This window comes from Acipenser ruthenus, chromosome 60 (assembly GCF_902713425.1).
Source record: "Acipenser ruthenus chromosome 60, fAciRut3.2 maternal haplotype, whole genome shotgun sequence".
Taxonomy (NCBI): domain Eukaryota; kingdom Metazoa; phylum Chordata; class Actinopteri; order Acipenseriformes; family Acipenseridae; genus Acipenser; species Acipenser ruthenus.
Window position 1 is genome coordinate 3,969,880 of NC_081248.1, and position 17,040 is coordinate 3,986,919.

The window sequence follows — 17,040 nt, forward strand, 5'->3', positions numbered from 1 at the left end:
TTCCCTATGCTTTACCAGACCTCTCTGTGCTTTACAATGCTTCCCTATGCTTTACCACACCTCTCTGTGCTTTACAATGCTTCCCTATGCTTTACCAGACCTCTCTGTGCTTTACAATGCTTCCCTATGCTTTACCAGACCTCTCTGTGCTTTACAATGCTTCCCTATGCTTTACCAGACCTCTCTGTGCTTTACAATGCTTCCCTATGCTTTACCACACCTCTCTGTGCTTTACAATGCTTCCCTGTGCTTTACCAGACCTCTCTGTGCTTTACAATGCTTCCCTATGCTTTACCAGACCTCTCTGTGCTTTACAATGCTTCCCTATGCTTTACCAGACCTCTCTGTGCTTTACAATGCTTCCCTGTGCTTTACCAGACCTCTCTGTGCTTTACAATGCTTCCCTATGCTTTACCAGACCTCTCTGTGCTTTACAATGCTTCCCTATGCCAACAAGATGCTCAACAAAAAGGCCAACAAGATGTTTGGATATATTGTGAGAAGTGTTGAATTTAAATCAAGGGAAGTAATGTTAAAACTTTACAATGCATTAGTAAGACCTCACCTAGAATATTGTGTTCAGTTCTGGTCACCTCGCTACAAAAAGGATATTGCTGCTTAGAAAGAGTGCAAAGAAGAGCGACCAGAATTATCCCGGGTTTAAAAGGCATGTCGTATGCAGACAGGCTAAAAGAATTGAATCTATTCAGTCTTGAACAAAGAAGACTACGCGGCGATCTGATTCAAACATTCAAAATCCTAAAAGGTATAGACAATGTCGACCCGGGGGACTTCTTTGACCTAAAAAAAGAAACAAGGACCAGGGGTCACAGATGGAGATTAGATAAAGGGGCATTCAGAACAGAAAATAGGCTACTATTCTAGGTGGGTTTCATGTATTTTACTATGCTAGGTGGGTTTCATGTATTTCACTGTGCTAGGTGGGTTTCATGTATTTTCTGGAGCATCTGCTGCCTCATTTGCTGTGGTACTATCGGTTTTGATCCTTTGACTAGCAGTTGATCACAGTAAGTGATTTCTTCATGAAACGTCCAATAGTTCCTAATTTCTTTGGCTATTTTTTTTTGTCTACAGGCCATCCATTTAGCACAACTTCTTTGAGTCTTTGTCAAGTCTTTGTCAGCGGCTGGCTGGAACTCTTGCAGTTTCTCTGCTGAGATGAATAGTTGAGTTACAATCAGGTTTATTTCCAGCTCTTCATCTACCAAATCCTCAGTCCTCCTCTCTAAGATAAGCTCTGCAATGTGCATTTCTTTTCCTGGCTTGTAGTGAACTTGTAAGCTGCACCTCTGAAGTCACATGAGCATCCTCTGCAGTCTTGGAGATGCTTGTACTAAAGGTTTCTTGAAAATTGCCTCTAATGGACGATGATCTGACTCCACTTGCACTAGCTTTCATATAAGTATTGGTGGAATTTTTCACATCCATAGATAGCAGCTCTTTTTCAATTTGAGTGGACCTCTTCGGGCAGTCAGTAAGAGCTACTGGTTTCTCTTCTTACATTACCACTGCCCCCACGCCTTCAGAGCTGGCATCCACAGACAGTGTTACTGGTTTAGTTACATCATAGTATTTGAGAACAGGCGCATTGGTTCGCAGAGTTTTAAGCTCTTCAAAGCTTTACTTTTGTTGCTCTTCCCAGTGCCACAGGACTCTGGTCTCCAGCAATCTTCTCAGAGGTGCACTTACTTCAGAGAGATTGGGAATCGATTTTGCTAGGTAATGAACCAGCAAAATTGAACCTCATTAGAGCTGGATTGTCTTCTGGCTCCAGCATTTGCTGAAAACACTTTGGCATCCGGCACTCCAGCTTCTACTTCTTGCACTGTGCGCAGGGGCAGTGCTCTCGTTCAGGTCTTTTGGATCAATGCCTATTGTAAGTTTATTAGGCTTCATTACTGTTACCATACTGTTAACCCAGGCTGTAGGCTCGGTTTCTTTCGTAAGGACTTCTAGCTTTTCCATTCTGTGGAGGTCCGCTTTGATTCTGTCCTTCTGCAACACAGGCACTTTCCTGGATGGGTGCTCTACAGGTTTGACAGAGGGCTCTATTTGAATAAGGTGTAGTCCTGGTACACACCCTACACCTGTGAATCAGTCTTCATAGTTATGCAGTATGTTCACTGCAGACCACATACATCAAAGAGCCTCTTCAGCATGCCTAACTGCAAGCATGTAGAGCGACCCAATATTGCTGGTGCATCCTCCTGCTCAATTATTTGGAACTGGATGTCATATTTCTGGCTTTTGTAGTCAAATGTGAGCACCTATTGCTCTTTTGGAGTAATCTGGAGTCCTGAATAAGTCACAAGTTCATTATTATTATTATTATTATTATTATTATTATTATTATTATTATTATTATTATTATTATTATTATTATTATTTATTTCTTAACAGACGCCCTTACAATTGCTACAAGATATCACATTATTTTTACATACAATTGCATTATATTTTACACATTATTTTTACATACAATTCCCCATTTATACAGTTGGGTTTTTACTGGAGCAATCTAGGTAAAGTACCTTGCTCAAGGGTACAGCAGCAGTGTCCCCCACCCGGGATTGAACCCACGACCCTCCGGTCAAGAGTCCAGAGCCCTAATCACTACTCCACACAGTTCATACTTGGATTTGCTCATCTCATCATCTTTCAGATTCAGCATTTAAAAAAAAATTCGAGTGGATATTACATTACATTCAGTGCCAGCGTCGAGACTGAATTGACCTGTTTTATGTTTATTTGAAGGGTTTCTGTCCAATCCTGTCTATCATCAGTGAGCTCACTAACATTAACAGCCCCAATCTGCACTTTGCTTAATCTGAATTGTGCCGATAAACATTTCATCTGTGGTGTCGTCTTCGTCTAACGCGTGTATTTTCTTATGCTGTGTTCTGAACATTCTTGCAAAGTGTTTTTTCTTGAGGAAGGCCTTGCACGTTTGTCCAAAGGTAGGACATTTACCCCTTTCATGTGTATAACCACAGCTACCACATTTGCTTTCATCTTTTTTGTATTCAATTGTATTTCATGAGCTGTTCTGTTTAAAATGACTCTTGTCTGGCATAACTTTCTTAAGCTTGTGAACTTGTATTTCTGCTTCATCACTGAGCGCTTTCATTTGACTGTGGCTGACTTCACTAGCACGGCATATATCCACTGCTGTTTGTAGTGTGAGCTCTGCTCCTCTGAGCAGTGTGCCTCTGACCTGCCCATTCCTAATGCACTCACAATTCTGTCCTGTGTCAGTGACTCGGTTAGCTGCCCGAGATCACAACTCTTAGCTTTGTTTTTTTAGATCAGTCACGAATGCATCTATCGTTTCAGACAGTCCTTTGCTCTCATAAAGAATATGTGTCAAATAAACGGCATGTTCTTTCCTGGCTCACAATACTGTTCAGATGTTTCGTTCAGTACTGTTAACTCATCTTGGTCTTCTGCATCATGAAACTGGAGCGTATTAAATCCCGTATTTCTTCTTCTCCAGCGACGTGCAGAAACGTGGCACACTGTACCTTCTCCGTCTTCTCCACTATTCCGCTCGCCATCACAAACAGTTTGAATTTCTGTATCCATGTTCTCCAGTGTTCTGACAGTTTGAATTTCTGTATCCATGCTCTCCAGTTTTCTGACAGTTTTGATTTCTGTATCCATGTTCTCCAGTTTTCTGACAGTTTGAATTTCTGTATCCATGCTCTCCAGTTTTCTGACAGTTTGAATTTCTGTATCCATGCTCTCCAATTTTCTGACAGTTTGAATTTCTGTATATATTATATATATATTATTATTTCTTAGCAGACGCCCTTATCCAGGGCGACTTACAAGATATCACATTATTTTTACATACAATTACCCATTTATGCAGTTGGGTTTTTACTGGAACAATCTAGGTAAAGTACCTTGCTCAAGGGTACAACAGCAGTGTCCCCCACTGGGGATTGAACCCATGACTCTCCGGTCAAGAGTCCAGAGCCTTAACCACTACTCCACACTGCTGCCCTATCCATGTTCTCTAGTTTTCTGCCAGATCGCCATCTAGACACAGAGTATTTGGAGGTTTAAGTTTCTTCATTTATTTTTTCCCTTTGTCTAAAGAATTTTGTTCAGTTCTGACCCCATGTAATGGATGCAACTGCATGAGACTACGTAGCTTCAAGAACTGAACTTTATTGACAGGTGGGTCAAGAGCACAAACAATGTATTTTACATTTGTGGCTTTTGTCACAGCGCCACCAGCTGACAACCTCCCATGCAGGTTTCATTCCACTTTATCAAGCATAATTAGTTCATTCTATATGCAGAGTGATGACATTAGTTTCGGTGTCTCTCGACTCAACGCTGTTTCTCTATGAAGCGTGTTTATTTATTTATTTATTTAATCTCTTCCTGTGTCTGACAGGAAATGACCAAACAGGAAGCAGCAGCGCATTTCGACTCTCGACAGGAAGTTGTCACCCTGGGGGGCGTGGCCTCATCGTGGACAGGCATCGCCGTGGTGACAGGAGGGACGGAGTCCTCCTGGGGGGCATGTCTGCTGGCTTTCGGAATGTTCAGCATTGTGATTGGAGCCTGCGCCACAGGGGTGGGGCTCTGGAGCCAATCACAGAGTAGAGATGTGCAAGGGGGCGGGCCTGATGTGCTCCTGGCCCTGGGATTGGCTGTCCTGGGGGCGGGGCTGCTGTCCGTCATGGCAATCTGTCTGTGGAGGAGATTCCGTGGAAAAAGACAAGAGAAAAACAGAGAAGGGAGGAGCATGCTAGTGAGAGAGACGGAGGAGAAGAAATACACTGTGTGAACTGTACTAAATGCACAGATAGCCATGGGAAAAGCAATGCAGATTCACTGTGCTGAAGGATTTTATGTACACAGTTATATAAATATTACTTTTACCGTTAATATTCCCATGTGAAAAGCAGGAATACAAGTCTGGAGTACAATATTAGCCAGGCATGCTTCAAAAAGAATATAATTTCTATCTATCTATCTATCTATCTATCTATCTATCTATCTATCTATCTATCTATCTATCTATCTATCTATCTATCTATCTACAGACGTGCTCAAATTTGTTGGTACCCTTACAGCTCATTGAAATAATGCTTCATTCCTCCTGAAAAGTGATGAAATTAAAAGCTATTTTATCATGTATACTTGCATGCCTTTGGTATGTCATAGAATAAAGCAAAGAAGCTGTGAAAAGAGATGAATTATTGCTTATTCTACAAAGATATTCTAAAATGGCCTGGACACATTTGTTGGTACCCCTTAGAAAACATAATAAATAATTGGATTATAGTGATATTTCAAACTAATTAGTTTCTTTAATTAGTATCACACATGTCTCCAATCTTGTAATCAGTCATTCAGCCTATTTAAATGGAGAAAAGTAGTCACTGTGCTGTTTGGTATCATTGTGTGCACCACACTGAACATGGACCAGAGAAAGCAAAGGAGAGAGTTGTCTGAGGAGATCAGAAAGAAAATAATAGATAAGCATGGTAAAGGTAAAGGCTACAAGACCATCTCCAAGCAGCTTGATGTTCCTGTGACAATAGTTGCAAATATTATTAAGAAGTTTAAGGTCCATGGAACTGTAGCCAACCTCCCTGGGCGCGGCCGCAAGAGGAAAATCGACCCCAGATTGAACAGAAGGATAGTGCGAATGGTAGAAAAAGAACCAAGGATAACTGCCAAAGAGATACAAGCTGAACTCCAAGGTAAAGGTACGTCAGTTTCTGATCGCACCATCTGTCGCTTTTTGAGCGAAAGTGGGCTCCATGGAAGAAGACCCAGGAGGACTCCACTTTTGACAGAAAAACATAAAAAAGTCAGACTGGAATTTGCTAAAATGCATACTGACAAGCCACAATCCTTCTGGGAGAATGTCCTTTGGACAGATGAGTCAAAACTGGAGCTTTTTGGCAAGTCACATCAGCTCTATGTTCACAGACGAAAAAATGAAGCTTTCAAAGAAAAGAACACTGTACCTACAGTGAAACATGGAGGAGGCTCGGTTATGTTTTGGGGCTGCTTTGCTGCGCCTGGCACAGGGTGCCTTGAATCTGTGCAGGGCACAATGAAATCTCAAGACTATCATGGCATTCTGGAACGAAACGTACTGCCCAGTGTTAGAAAGCTCTGTCTCAGTCGCAGGTCATGGGTCCTCCAACAGGATAATGACCCAAAACACACAGCTAAAAGCACCCAAGAATGGATAAGAACAAAACATTGGACTATTCTGAAGTGGCCTTCTATGAGTCCTGATCTGAATCCTATCGAACATCTATGGAAAGAGCTGAAACTTGCAGTCTGGAGAAGGCACCCATCAAACCTGAGACAGCTGGAGCACTTTGCTCAGGAAGAGTGGGCCAAACTACCTGTTAACAGGTGCAGAAGTCTCATTGAGAGCTACAGAAAATGTTTGATTGCAGTGATTACCTCTAAAGGTTGTGCAACAAAATATTAGGTTAGCGGTCCCATCATTTTTGTCCATGCCATTTTCATTTGTTTTCTTATTTACAATATTATGTTGAATAAAAAATCAAAAGCAAAGTCTGCTTTCTATTAAATATGGAATAAACAATGGTGGATGCCAATTACTTTTGTCAGTTTCAAGTTATTTCAGAGAAAATTGTGCATTCTTCGTTTTTTGTGGAGGGGTACCAACAAATTTGAGCACGTCTGTATCTATCTCTCTACCTGTAGTGATACTATAACAATTCTAATACAACCACATGCTGACATAGAAAAATGATCATTTTACAGATTAAAATACCTTTTAAACCTGAAATTATGTTTATTTATGTATCTAGTACAGTACAGTCTACAGCTCTGGCTAAAAGAGTAACAGCACCTAGAATTTTAGGATTGAAACATAATTTAAAAAAAACAAACAAACTCTATGAACATAATTTAGATGTTTTATTTAACATCATGTAATCAAAAAACTACCGAAAGCCATAATAGTAGTACAGTATTTCATGTTAGATTTCCAAATGTCACGTTTTTCGTTAACTTCAAAGCGGTGTGTAATTCAATATCTAAACAAGGTCACATTATTCAGCAGATTTTATTCCACTTTATGAAGCTCAATTAGTTCATTCTATATAGAGGATGATGATGCAACACTTTTGGCCAGAGCTATAGTCTAGTGATCTCAAACTGCAGTTACAGTGTGATTCTAACTGTCTGCCCCACAATCCTGTTCAGTTTGACGCTACAATATAATCCCTTCTTCTTGGTGTCTGTGTTAGTTTACTACATTCTGAAAAGAGTTTAGTTTCATTAAAGCTGCAGACAGACAGACAGACAGACAGACAGACAGACAGACAGAGCCCCACAATCCTGTTCAGTTTGACGCTACAATATAATCCCTTCTTCTTGGTGTCTGTGTTAGTTTACTACATTCTGAAAAGAGTTTAGTTTCATTAAAGCTGCAGACAGACAGACAGACAGACAGACAGACAGACAGACAGACAGACAGACAGACAGAGCCCCACAATCCTGTTCAGTTTGACGCTACAATATAATCCCTTCTTCTCGGTGTCTGTGTTAGTTTACTACATTCTGAAAAGAGTTTAGTTTCATTAAAGCTGCAGACAGACAGACAGACAGACAGACAGACAGACAGACAGAGCCCCACAATCCTGTTCAGTTTGACGCTACAATATAATCCCTTCTTCTTGGGGTCTGTGTTAGTTTACTACATTCTGAAAAGAGTTTAGTTTCATTAAAGCTGCAGACAGACAGACAGACAGACAGACAGACAGACAGACAGACAGACAGAGCCCCACAATCCTGTTCAGTTTGACGCTACAATATAATCCCTTCTTCTTGGGGTCTGTGTTAGTTTACTACATTCTGAAAAGTGTTTAGTTTCATTAAAGCTGCAGACAGACAGACAGACAGACAGACACACGCAAGTCTAGTAATCTTAAACTGAACTTCCAGTAGACTGATGATTTTAAAGTACAAAATTACAACTGAATCTGTATATTTGACAAAACCAGCCAAGTTACACTCTCTTCCTCTTCTCTCTCTCCCCTCCCCTCTCTCCCCTCCCCTCTCCCCCTCTCCCTCACTCCCTCACTCACTCACAGGAAGTTGGTAATTCGTTCCCGGGGGGGGCGTGTTGACGGACGGACCCCACTTAAGCAATTCCTGTTGATCGAACTATTTCCTTCTTTTATCCGTTTAGGCGAAACTGAAACAAAAGGTGGCATTCCTGGAGACTAGTCTCTTGAAGCTGCACTTCGCACACTGTAACAGCTGCTTCACACACTGATTTACTTGATGTTTTAAAAAAAAGAAAGACAGAAGACGCAGTCGTTGAGTATGATGCTGCAGTTGCGGTTTCGTACCACTAGAGGTCAGTGTTGCTTTATTATTTCTAGCGACGCAGTAAATTCTTTAGCTACTGTAGGCGCATCTCAAAGTGCGCATTCTTGAACAATGAACATAAGAAGAACATAAGAAAGTTTACAAACGAGAGGAGGCCATTCAGCCCATCTTGCTTGTTTGGTTGTTAGTAGCTTATTGATCCCAGAATCTCATCAAGCAGCTTCTTGAAGGATCCCAGGGTGTCAGCTTCAGCAACATTACTGGGGAGTTGGTTCCAGACCCACACAATTCTCTGTGTAAAAAAAGTGTCTCCTATTTTCTGTTCTGAATGCCCCTTTATCTAATCTCCATTTATGACCCCTGGTCCTTGTTTCTTTTTTCAGGTCGAAAAAGTCAACATTGTCTACACCTTTTAGGATTTTGAATGCTTGAATCAGATCACCGCGTAGTCTTCTTTGTTCAAGACTGAATAGATTCAATTCTTTTAGCCTGTCTGCATATGACATGCCTTTTAAACCCGGGATAATTCTGGTTGCTCTTCTTTGCACTCTTTCTAGAGCAGCAATATCCTTTTTGTAACGAGGTGACCAGAACTGAACACAATATTCTAGGTGAGGTCTTACTAATGCATTGTAAAGTTTTAACATTACTTCCCTTGATTTAAATTCAACACTTCTCACAATATATCCGAGCATCTTGTTGGCCTTTTTTATAGCTTCCCCACATTGTCTAGATAAAGACATTCAACATAAACTCCTAGGTCTTTTTCATAGATTCCTTCTTCAATTTCAGTATCTCCCATTTATAATGCACATTTTTATTGCCTGCTTGCAGTATTTTACACTTTTCTCTATTAAATGTCATTTGCCATGTGTCTGCCCAGTTCTGAATGCTGTCTAGATCATTTTGAATGACCTTTGCTGCTGCAACAGTGTTTGCCACTCCTCCTATTTTTGTGTCGTCTGCAAATTTAACAAGTTTGCTTACTATACCAGAATCTAAATCATTAATTGTGACGTGCACAGCTGTGACCAAATGTTTAGCATCACCTAGAATGTGTTTCAATGTGTTTGACAGACCCGGGTAGTGTAGTTCTATGTTTGAATTGCCGCCCGTCCCTGTTTTCCCCGGATCATCCTGGCTTTGAGGACGATGTTTCCCAAGACTCTGAAAGATGCTGGTTTTTAATCTTCGGTTTCCACACGAATGTATATTATACAGCAACACCGTGTAGCCAGCGACCTAAACTGAGCACAAGTTACATCAGTCAACGCTGCCCGTGACTCGCCTGCCCTCAGCACCACGTTACTGGATCCTCAGCTGATGCGCTATCCTTGCACTGCTATCATGTCATTGTAGATATAACTGATTGTAATCCTAACTTGCTGCATCCTAGTTCATATTGTATTCTAGTAGTATTGTAACCCTGTACTGCCCTGTAACCCCTGCAAGTCGCCTTGGATAAAGGGGTCTGCCAAATAAACTAATAATAATAATAATAACAATAACAATAATAACAATAATAATGGAATAGATGCACAATATTAATTGTCAATAGTATAGTAGTGATATTATCAATGCGACCTGTTAGATACATCATATAGACCTGAATACAGCAGTAACCTGTAACACTCTGCTGCCCCTTGTGGATGAAAGAAATTCAGCAGTAATAAGTTGTGACCCCCCTCCCACCCCTTTCCCTGCTGTTGCCAGTCATTCCGAGCTCTTTGTATCATTGCACTCAAACTCAAACACTGTGTTTTGTTATTTGTTGCTCAGCCTGTGTTGCTTTGACTGTGCTCTTCAGATCTAGCGGCCTGTGTAACACCGGCTAGATCATCTTTATATAAGTGATAGCGCCGTCTAGTGCACAGCTAGAGTATTGCCAGCAACTCTAAAGGAGACTTGATCCAAAGTGTCAGACCACTAGATGGCGTTGGCTCTTACTAATTTCAAGATTATCTAGCATGTGTTACACATGTACGTGTTCTTTTAAGAGAGTCTCGTTTAAAATGTCACTTTAATTGTTTTTTAGGCCACTTTATTAGGACCTGCTCGTCTCTGTGTGCCTCAGTTTGTATGTGTGTGTCAGTGTCTCAGTGTGTTTGTGTGTCGGTGTGTCGGTGTGTCTCTGGGGGTGGGTTTGGGGGGGGGGGGGGGGGGGTTGTATTCAGTATTAAGCCCCTCCCCTGCATTCAGGATTGAGTTTCTGTCTTTATATAAGAACATAAGAAAGTTTACAAACAAGAGGAGGCCATTCAGCCCATCTTGCTCGTTTGGTTGTTAGTAGCTTATTGATCCCAGAATCTCATCAAGCAGCTTATTGAAGGATCCCAGGGTGTCAGCTTCAACAACATTAAAGGACACACACACTCTGTTATAATAGGAGGCTGTGTGGTCCAGTGGTTAAAGAAAAGGGCTTGTAACCAGGAGGTCCCCGGTTCAAATCCCACCTCAGCCACTGACTCATTGTGTGACCCTGAGCAAGTCGCTTAACCTCCTTGTGCTCCGTCTTTCGGGTGAGACGTAGTTGTAAGTGACTCTGCAGCTGATGCATAGTTCACACACCCTAGTCTCTGTAAGTCGCCTTGGATAAAGGCGTCTGCTAAATAAAAACAAAAGACTTTCCATCTCAACACCAATTTGATTATTATTATTATTTTTATTGATTTAATAATCCTTTTTGTTTGTTTTCATTTTAGACGTTTAAAAACATTTCATAGTGTCTCTTAATAACCCAACACTTCCATCCTGGAGAAAACAGTTTGCCAAAAAAAAAAAAAAAACAACTACAGCAACAAGAAACCATTCAAAATAATAAAAAAAATAAAAGCAATAATTTATGTGCAATGCGTGGAGATGTCCAGCAGATGGCGCCACTCTCTCATTAATTTTCTTGTTTTCACCCAAACAGTATTTTAAACGAAGTTAAAAGAAACAGTGTGATTTTTTTTTTCTTTTCTTGTTTTAATTTGATCAGTTTTGGCAAACCCCGTTCTCCTCTCCCCTTTCTAGTATCAATATTATTTGTTTAATTGAGCTCATATTTACAGTTTATTTTCTCAGCTATATATTCCTCTTATTTTAAATTCATTTTTTTTTGCACAAAGATTCAGAAAACAGCAACGATCACCGACACACAGAAAGACATACAGGGAGAGCAGGGGGTTGTGGGTAATCAAGACCCCCCCCCCCCCCCCCCCCAGAATACAAATAAAAATAGACACACTTCTTCTGGGAGCAATTCCCAGATGGACCAACATTGGGATGACAGGAGAGTTGAGAATGTGGGGTAACACTTCAGTGAACACGTTTCTCGCGTGCTCGTTGTGGTTTGAATGATCATTTTAAAATCGCCCTCGTACACTTTAAAAGCACACCTGTCTGACAGGCTGTAGAGGCGTCTGCTCACAACTGGAATTGAGTTAAATGCGATGGGGAGACCGAATGCGTTTTGAAAAGGTTGTATTAGAGAGTTTGGCAGCACAGCAGGCAGGGAGATGAGGAGGCAACTCAGAGCTTACTGAAACCAGAGAGAGAGAGAGAGAGAGAGAGAGAGAGAGAGAGAGAGAGAGAGAGAGAGAGAGAGAGAGAGAGAGAGAGAGAGAGAGAGAGAGAGAGAGAGAGAGAGAGAGAGAGAGAGAGAGAGAGAGAGAGAGAGAGAGAGAGAGAGAGAGAGAGAGAGACAGAGAGAGAGAGAGAGAGAGAGAGAGAGGGGGGGGGGAGTAATGCTCTGATTTGTTATGTACAGTGTGGAGGTGTTTCTCAAACAGTCTGTTGACAGGCAAACAGACACACAGGCAAACAGACACACACACAGGCAAACAGACACACAGGCAAACAGACACACACACAGGCAAACAGACACACAGGCAAACAGACACACACACAGGCAAACAGACACACAGGCAAACAGACACACACACAGGCAGACAGACACACTGACAGACAGACACACACACACACACAGGGAGGGAGATGCGCACACACTGATACACAGGCAAACAGACACACACACAGGGAGGGAGACAGACACACACACACACAGGGAGGGAGACAGACAGACACACACACAGACACACACACACAGGGAGGGAGACAGACAGACACACACACACAGACAGACACACACACACACACACAGGGAGGGAGACAGACACACACACACACAGGGAGGGAGACAGACAGACACACACACAGACACACAGGGAGGGAGACAGACAGACAGACACACACACACACACACACACAGGGAGGGAGACACACAGACACACACACACAGGGAGGGAGACAGACAGACAGACAGACAGACACACACACACACACACACACACACGGAGGGACAGACACACACACCCCGTTATCTCCTGTGTTGCATTTCATTCAGCACACTGCACACTATATTGAATCATCCAGACTCTTATTCCATCTAGAACTATTAAACACTCGATCGAACTGAATTTATACAACACTGAAACAAACGTAACTAATCAATTCAATGACTAACGTTTTCACTACAAGGCTTTCTGAGTGTCTTCAGTGTGAATTCAATGACTAACGTTTCCACTGACGACGCTGAGAAAGACTTGCAGTGGAAACGCTAGTCGCTGAATTTCTTGTGTTTCTGAATTCAGTGCAATCGAGTGTAAAGACAATAACCTGGGTTCAGAACCCTCAATACAGACCGAACGTTACATTGCAGGAGAATGATTTTAAACATGAGTCCCTCTCCCTGTCCCACTCACATCAATACAGACCGAACGTTACATTGCAGGAGAATGATTTTAAACATGAGTCCCTCTCCCTCTCACAGCAGGAATGGGTTGGTGCTGCTGGCTCCTCCTCCTGTGCTGGTCTGGTTGTTACTGGGCAGACTGGTCATACTGGGAGGGGGCAGGCCCACTGGCATTCCCATCATCATATGAGGGGCCCCGATCAGAATGGGGCCCCCGGGACCCCCTAGGGGTGAGACAGTGGGATAGGGGAACCCAGGCTGAACCATTCCCATAGAGAGAGGGGGAACCCCGGGCTGAACCATTCCCATGGAGAGAGGGGGGGCCCCAGGCTGAACCATTCCCATGGAGAGGGGGGGAGGCAAGGGACTGGTGCGGAGCTGTTGCTGCTGCTGCTGGTTGAACTGGGATAACTGGCTCAGGTTGAGAGAGGATGAGGAGGGGGGAGGGGGCGAGGAGGAGAAGGGGTTGGGGGAGACCCCTCGGGAGGAAGGAAGGGGGGTGGTGCTGGTAGAGACACCTGAGAGAGAGAGGAGAGAGAGAGAGTGAAAGAAATGTTAGTCACAGAGACACACACACAGTACACACTACAACACAGACACACTTACACACACTGTACACACTACAACACACACAGTACATTCAGACACACACACACTCATTCACAGACACTTCCACACAGACACACTTACACACACAGGACACACTCACACACTAACACACATCGTACCAGTGTTGAGGAATGGGTTGGAGGCTGGAGCGGAGACTGCACTGGGAGCACTGGTCACACTGGTTTTGGGTTTCTGGGAGACGAGCGAGTCAAGATCCACCAGCGAGGCGTTGGGACCCAGGAAGGACTCCGGAGTTTTCCGGGCAGGGACCGAGGGAGGGAGAGAGGAGCCGATGGAGGAGAAATCGAACGAGTCCGGAGAAAGGGAGAGAGGGGGCGGAGCCTCACCCAGGTCAGAGTCTGCAAAGAGAATCACAGAATACAGCTCTGTACTGAGAGAGAATCATAGAACACAGCTCTGTACTGAGAGAGAATCACAGAATACAGCTCTGTACTGAGAGAGAGAATCACAGAATACAGCTCTGTACTGAGAGAGAGAGAATCACAGAATACAGCTCTGTGAGAGAGAATCATAGAACACAGCTCTGTACTGAGAGACAGAATCACAGAATACAGCTCTGTACTGAGAGACAGAATCACAGAATACAGCTCTGTACTGAGAGAGAATCATAGAATACAGCTCTGTACTAAGAAAGAGAGAATCACAGAATACAGCTCTGTACTGAGAGACAGAATCACAGAATACAGCTCTGTACTGAGAGAGAATCATAGAATACAGCTCTGTACTGAGAGAGAGAATCACAGAATACAGCTCTGTACTGAGAGAGAGAGAATCACAGAATACAGCTCTGTACTGAGAGAGAGAATCACAGAATACAGCTCTGTACTGAGAGAAAGAGAATCACAGAATACAGCTCTGTACTGAGAGAGAGAATCACAGAATACAGCTCTGTACTGAGAGACAGAATCACAGAATACAGCTCTGTACTGAGAGAGAGAATCACAGAATACAGCTCTGTACTGAGAGAGAGAGAATCACAGAATACAGCTCTGTACTGAGAGAGAGAATCACAGAATACAGCTCTGTACTGAGAGACAGAATCACAGAATACAGCTCTGTACTGAGAGAGAATCATAGAACACAGCTCTGTACTGAAAGAGAGAATCACAGAATACAGCTCTGTACTGAGAGAGAATCACAGAATACAGCTCTGTACTGAGAGAGAATCACAGAATACAGCTCTGTACTGAGAGAGAGAATCACAGAATACAGCTCTGTACTGAGAGAGAATCACAGAATACAGCTCTGTACTGAGAGAGAATCATAGAATACAGCTCTGTACTGAGAGAGAATCACAGAATACAGCTCTGTACTGAGAGAGAGAATCACAGAATACAGCTCTGTACTGAGAGAGAGAGAATCACAGAATACAGCTCTGTACTGAGAGTGACAGAATCACAGAATACAGCTCTGTACTGAGAGAGAATCATAGAACACAGCTCTGTACTGAAAGAGAGAATCACAGAACACAGCTCTGTACTGAGAGAGAGAGAATCACAGAATACAGCTCTGTACTGAGAGAGAGAGAATCACAGAATACAGCTCTGTACTGAGAGAGAGAATCACAGAATACAGCTCTGTACTGAAAGAGAGAATCACAGAATACAGCTCTGTACTGAGAGAGAGAATCACAGAATACAGCTCTGTACTGAGAGTGACAGAATCACAGAATACAGCTCTGTACTGAGAGAGAATCATAGAACACAGCTCTGTACTGAGAGAGAATCATAGAACACAGCTCTGTACTGAAAGAGAGAATCACAGAATACAGCTCTGTACTGAGAGAGAGAATCACAGAATACAGCTCTGTACTGAAAGAGAGAATCACAGAATACAGCTCTGTACTGAGAGAGAGAGAATCACAGAATACAGCTCTGTACTGAGAGTGACAGAATCACAGAATACAGCTCTGTACTGAGAGAGAATCATAGAACACAGCTCTGTACTGAAAGAGAGAATCACAGAATACAGCTCTGTACTGAGAGAGAGAATCACAGAATACAGCTCTGTACTGAGAGAGAGAATCACAGAATACAGCTCTGTACTGAGAGAGAGAATCAAAGAATACAGCTCTGTACTGAGAGAGAGAATCACAGAATACAGCTCTGTACTGAGAGAGAGAGAATCACAGAATACAGCTCTGTACTGAGAGAGAGAATCACAGAATACAGCTCTGTACTGAGAGAGAGAGAATCACAGAATACAGCTCTGTACCGGAGCCCCCTCTCACCTGCAGTCCCGTTGCTGTGCTGCAGCCCCTCTCTACCCCCCCAAGGATCGGAACTGGGGGGCGTCTCTGAGCTCCAGGGGTCTCTCTGGGGGGGGCTCGCGGGGGTACCCCAGGGGTCCAAGCTGGGAGGAGGAGGGGTCACTGCAGAAAAGGAAGAAACAGAAATCCACACGTCAATAACGCAGCTGTGAGACATGCAGCAGTGAGACACTCATACAAATACACAGACACACAAACAATTTCTCTTACCGGCTGTGGAGCTCCAGGGGTCCCCCTTGCTGACAGCCCCCCCGCTCTCGCCCCAAGGGTCAGTGGAGGTCGCGGGGGCGTGGCTGGCTGGGACCGGCTGACCCCCCGACCCCCAAGGGTCAGCAGCAGAGATCGCGACCCCTCCGGAGCCCCAGGGGTCCGTGCTGGCCTGGCTCTGAGTGGCTCCGCCCCCCCAGGGGTCAGCTGGGCTCACAGAGGTTGCAGAGGCGGGGAAAACATTGGCCAGGTCCATCAGAGAGGACTGTGGGTAACAGACAGGAAGCAGGGGTCAGTGTGAGAGCAGGGGTTCCCCCTACATCTCTCTCTCTCTCCCCTCCTCAGGTTTGGCTTTCTCTCTCCTCTCCCCTCTCTGCTATCCTCTCCCCTCCCCTCTCACCTCCTCAGGTTTGGCTTTCTCTCTCCTCTCCCCTCTCTGCTATCCTCTCCCCTCCCCTCTCACCTCCTCAGGTTTGGCTTTCTCTCTCCTCTCCCCTCTCTGCTATCCTCTCCCCTCCCCTCTCCCCTCCTCAGGTTTGGCTTTCTCTCTCCTCTCTTCCCCTCTCTGCTATCCTCTCCCCTCCCCTCTCACCTCCTCAGGTTTGGCTTTCTCTCCCCTCTCCCCTCTCTGCTATCCTCTCCCCTCCCCCCTCACCTCCTCAGGCTTGGCTTTCTCTCTCTTGCTCTCCTCCAAGGCCATCTGCAGACGAAGATCATCACCTCGTCTCAAACGCTCCTCCTGAGAAAGACAGGAAAGAGCAAAGAAAGTGGAGAGAGGGAAGAGTGGAGCGAGGGAGGAGGGAGGATAGAGGGGAGAGTGGAGAGAGGGAAG

The 17,040-nt window shown here is 43.8% G+C and overlaps 1 protein-coding gene across 2 annotated transcripts in view; it reads right to left on the reverse strand.

Annotated features, from left to right (window-relative positions):
* Nucleotides 1-11,009: 11,009 nt before the first annotated feature.
* The window catches only part of LOC117410083 (epsin-1), a 31,485-nt gene continuing 25,454 nt past the window's right edge, over nt 11,010-17,040 (reverse strand). For both annotated transcript variants that reach the window (XM_059018465.1, XM_059018464.1), the window contains 5 exons: nt 16,864-16,947; nt 16,212-16,473; nt 15,963-16,103; nt 13,831-14,070; nt 11,010-13,620 (listed from right to left, as the gene is read on the reverse strand). In XM_059018465.1, coding sequence (XP_058874448.1) covers nt 13,175-13,620; nt 13,831-14,070; nt 15,963-16,103; nt 16,212-16,473; nt 16,864-16,947 — 1,173 coding nt within the window. In that variant the 3' untranslated portion in view covers nt 11,010-13,174. The remainder of the gene's footprint in view (nt 13,621-13,830; nt 14,071-15,962; nt 16,104-16,211; nt 16,474-16,863; nt 16,948-17,040) is intronic.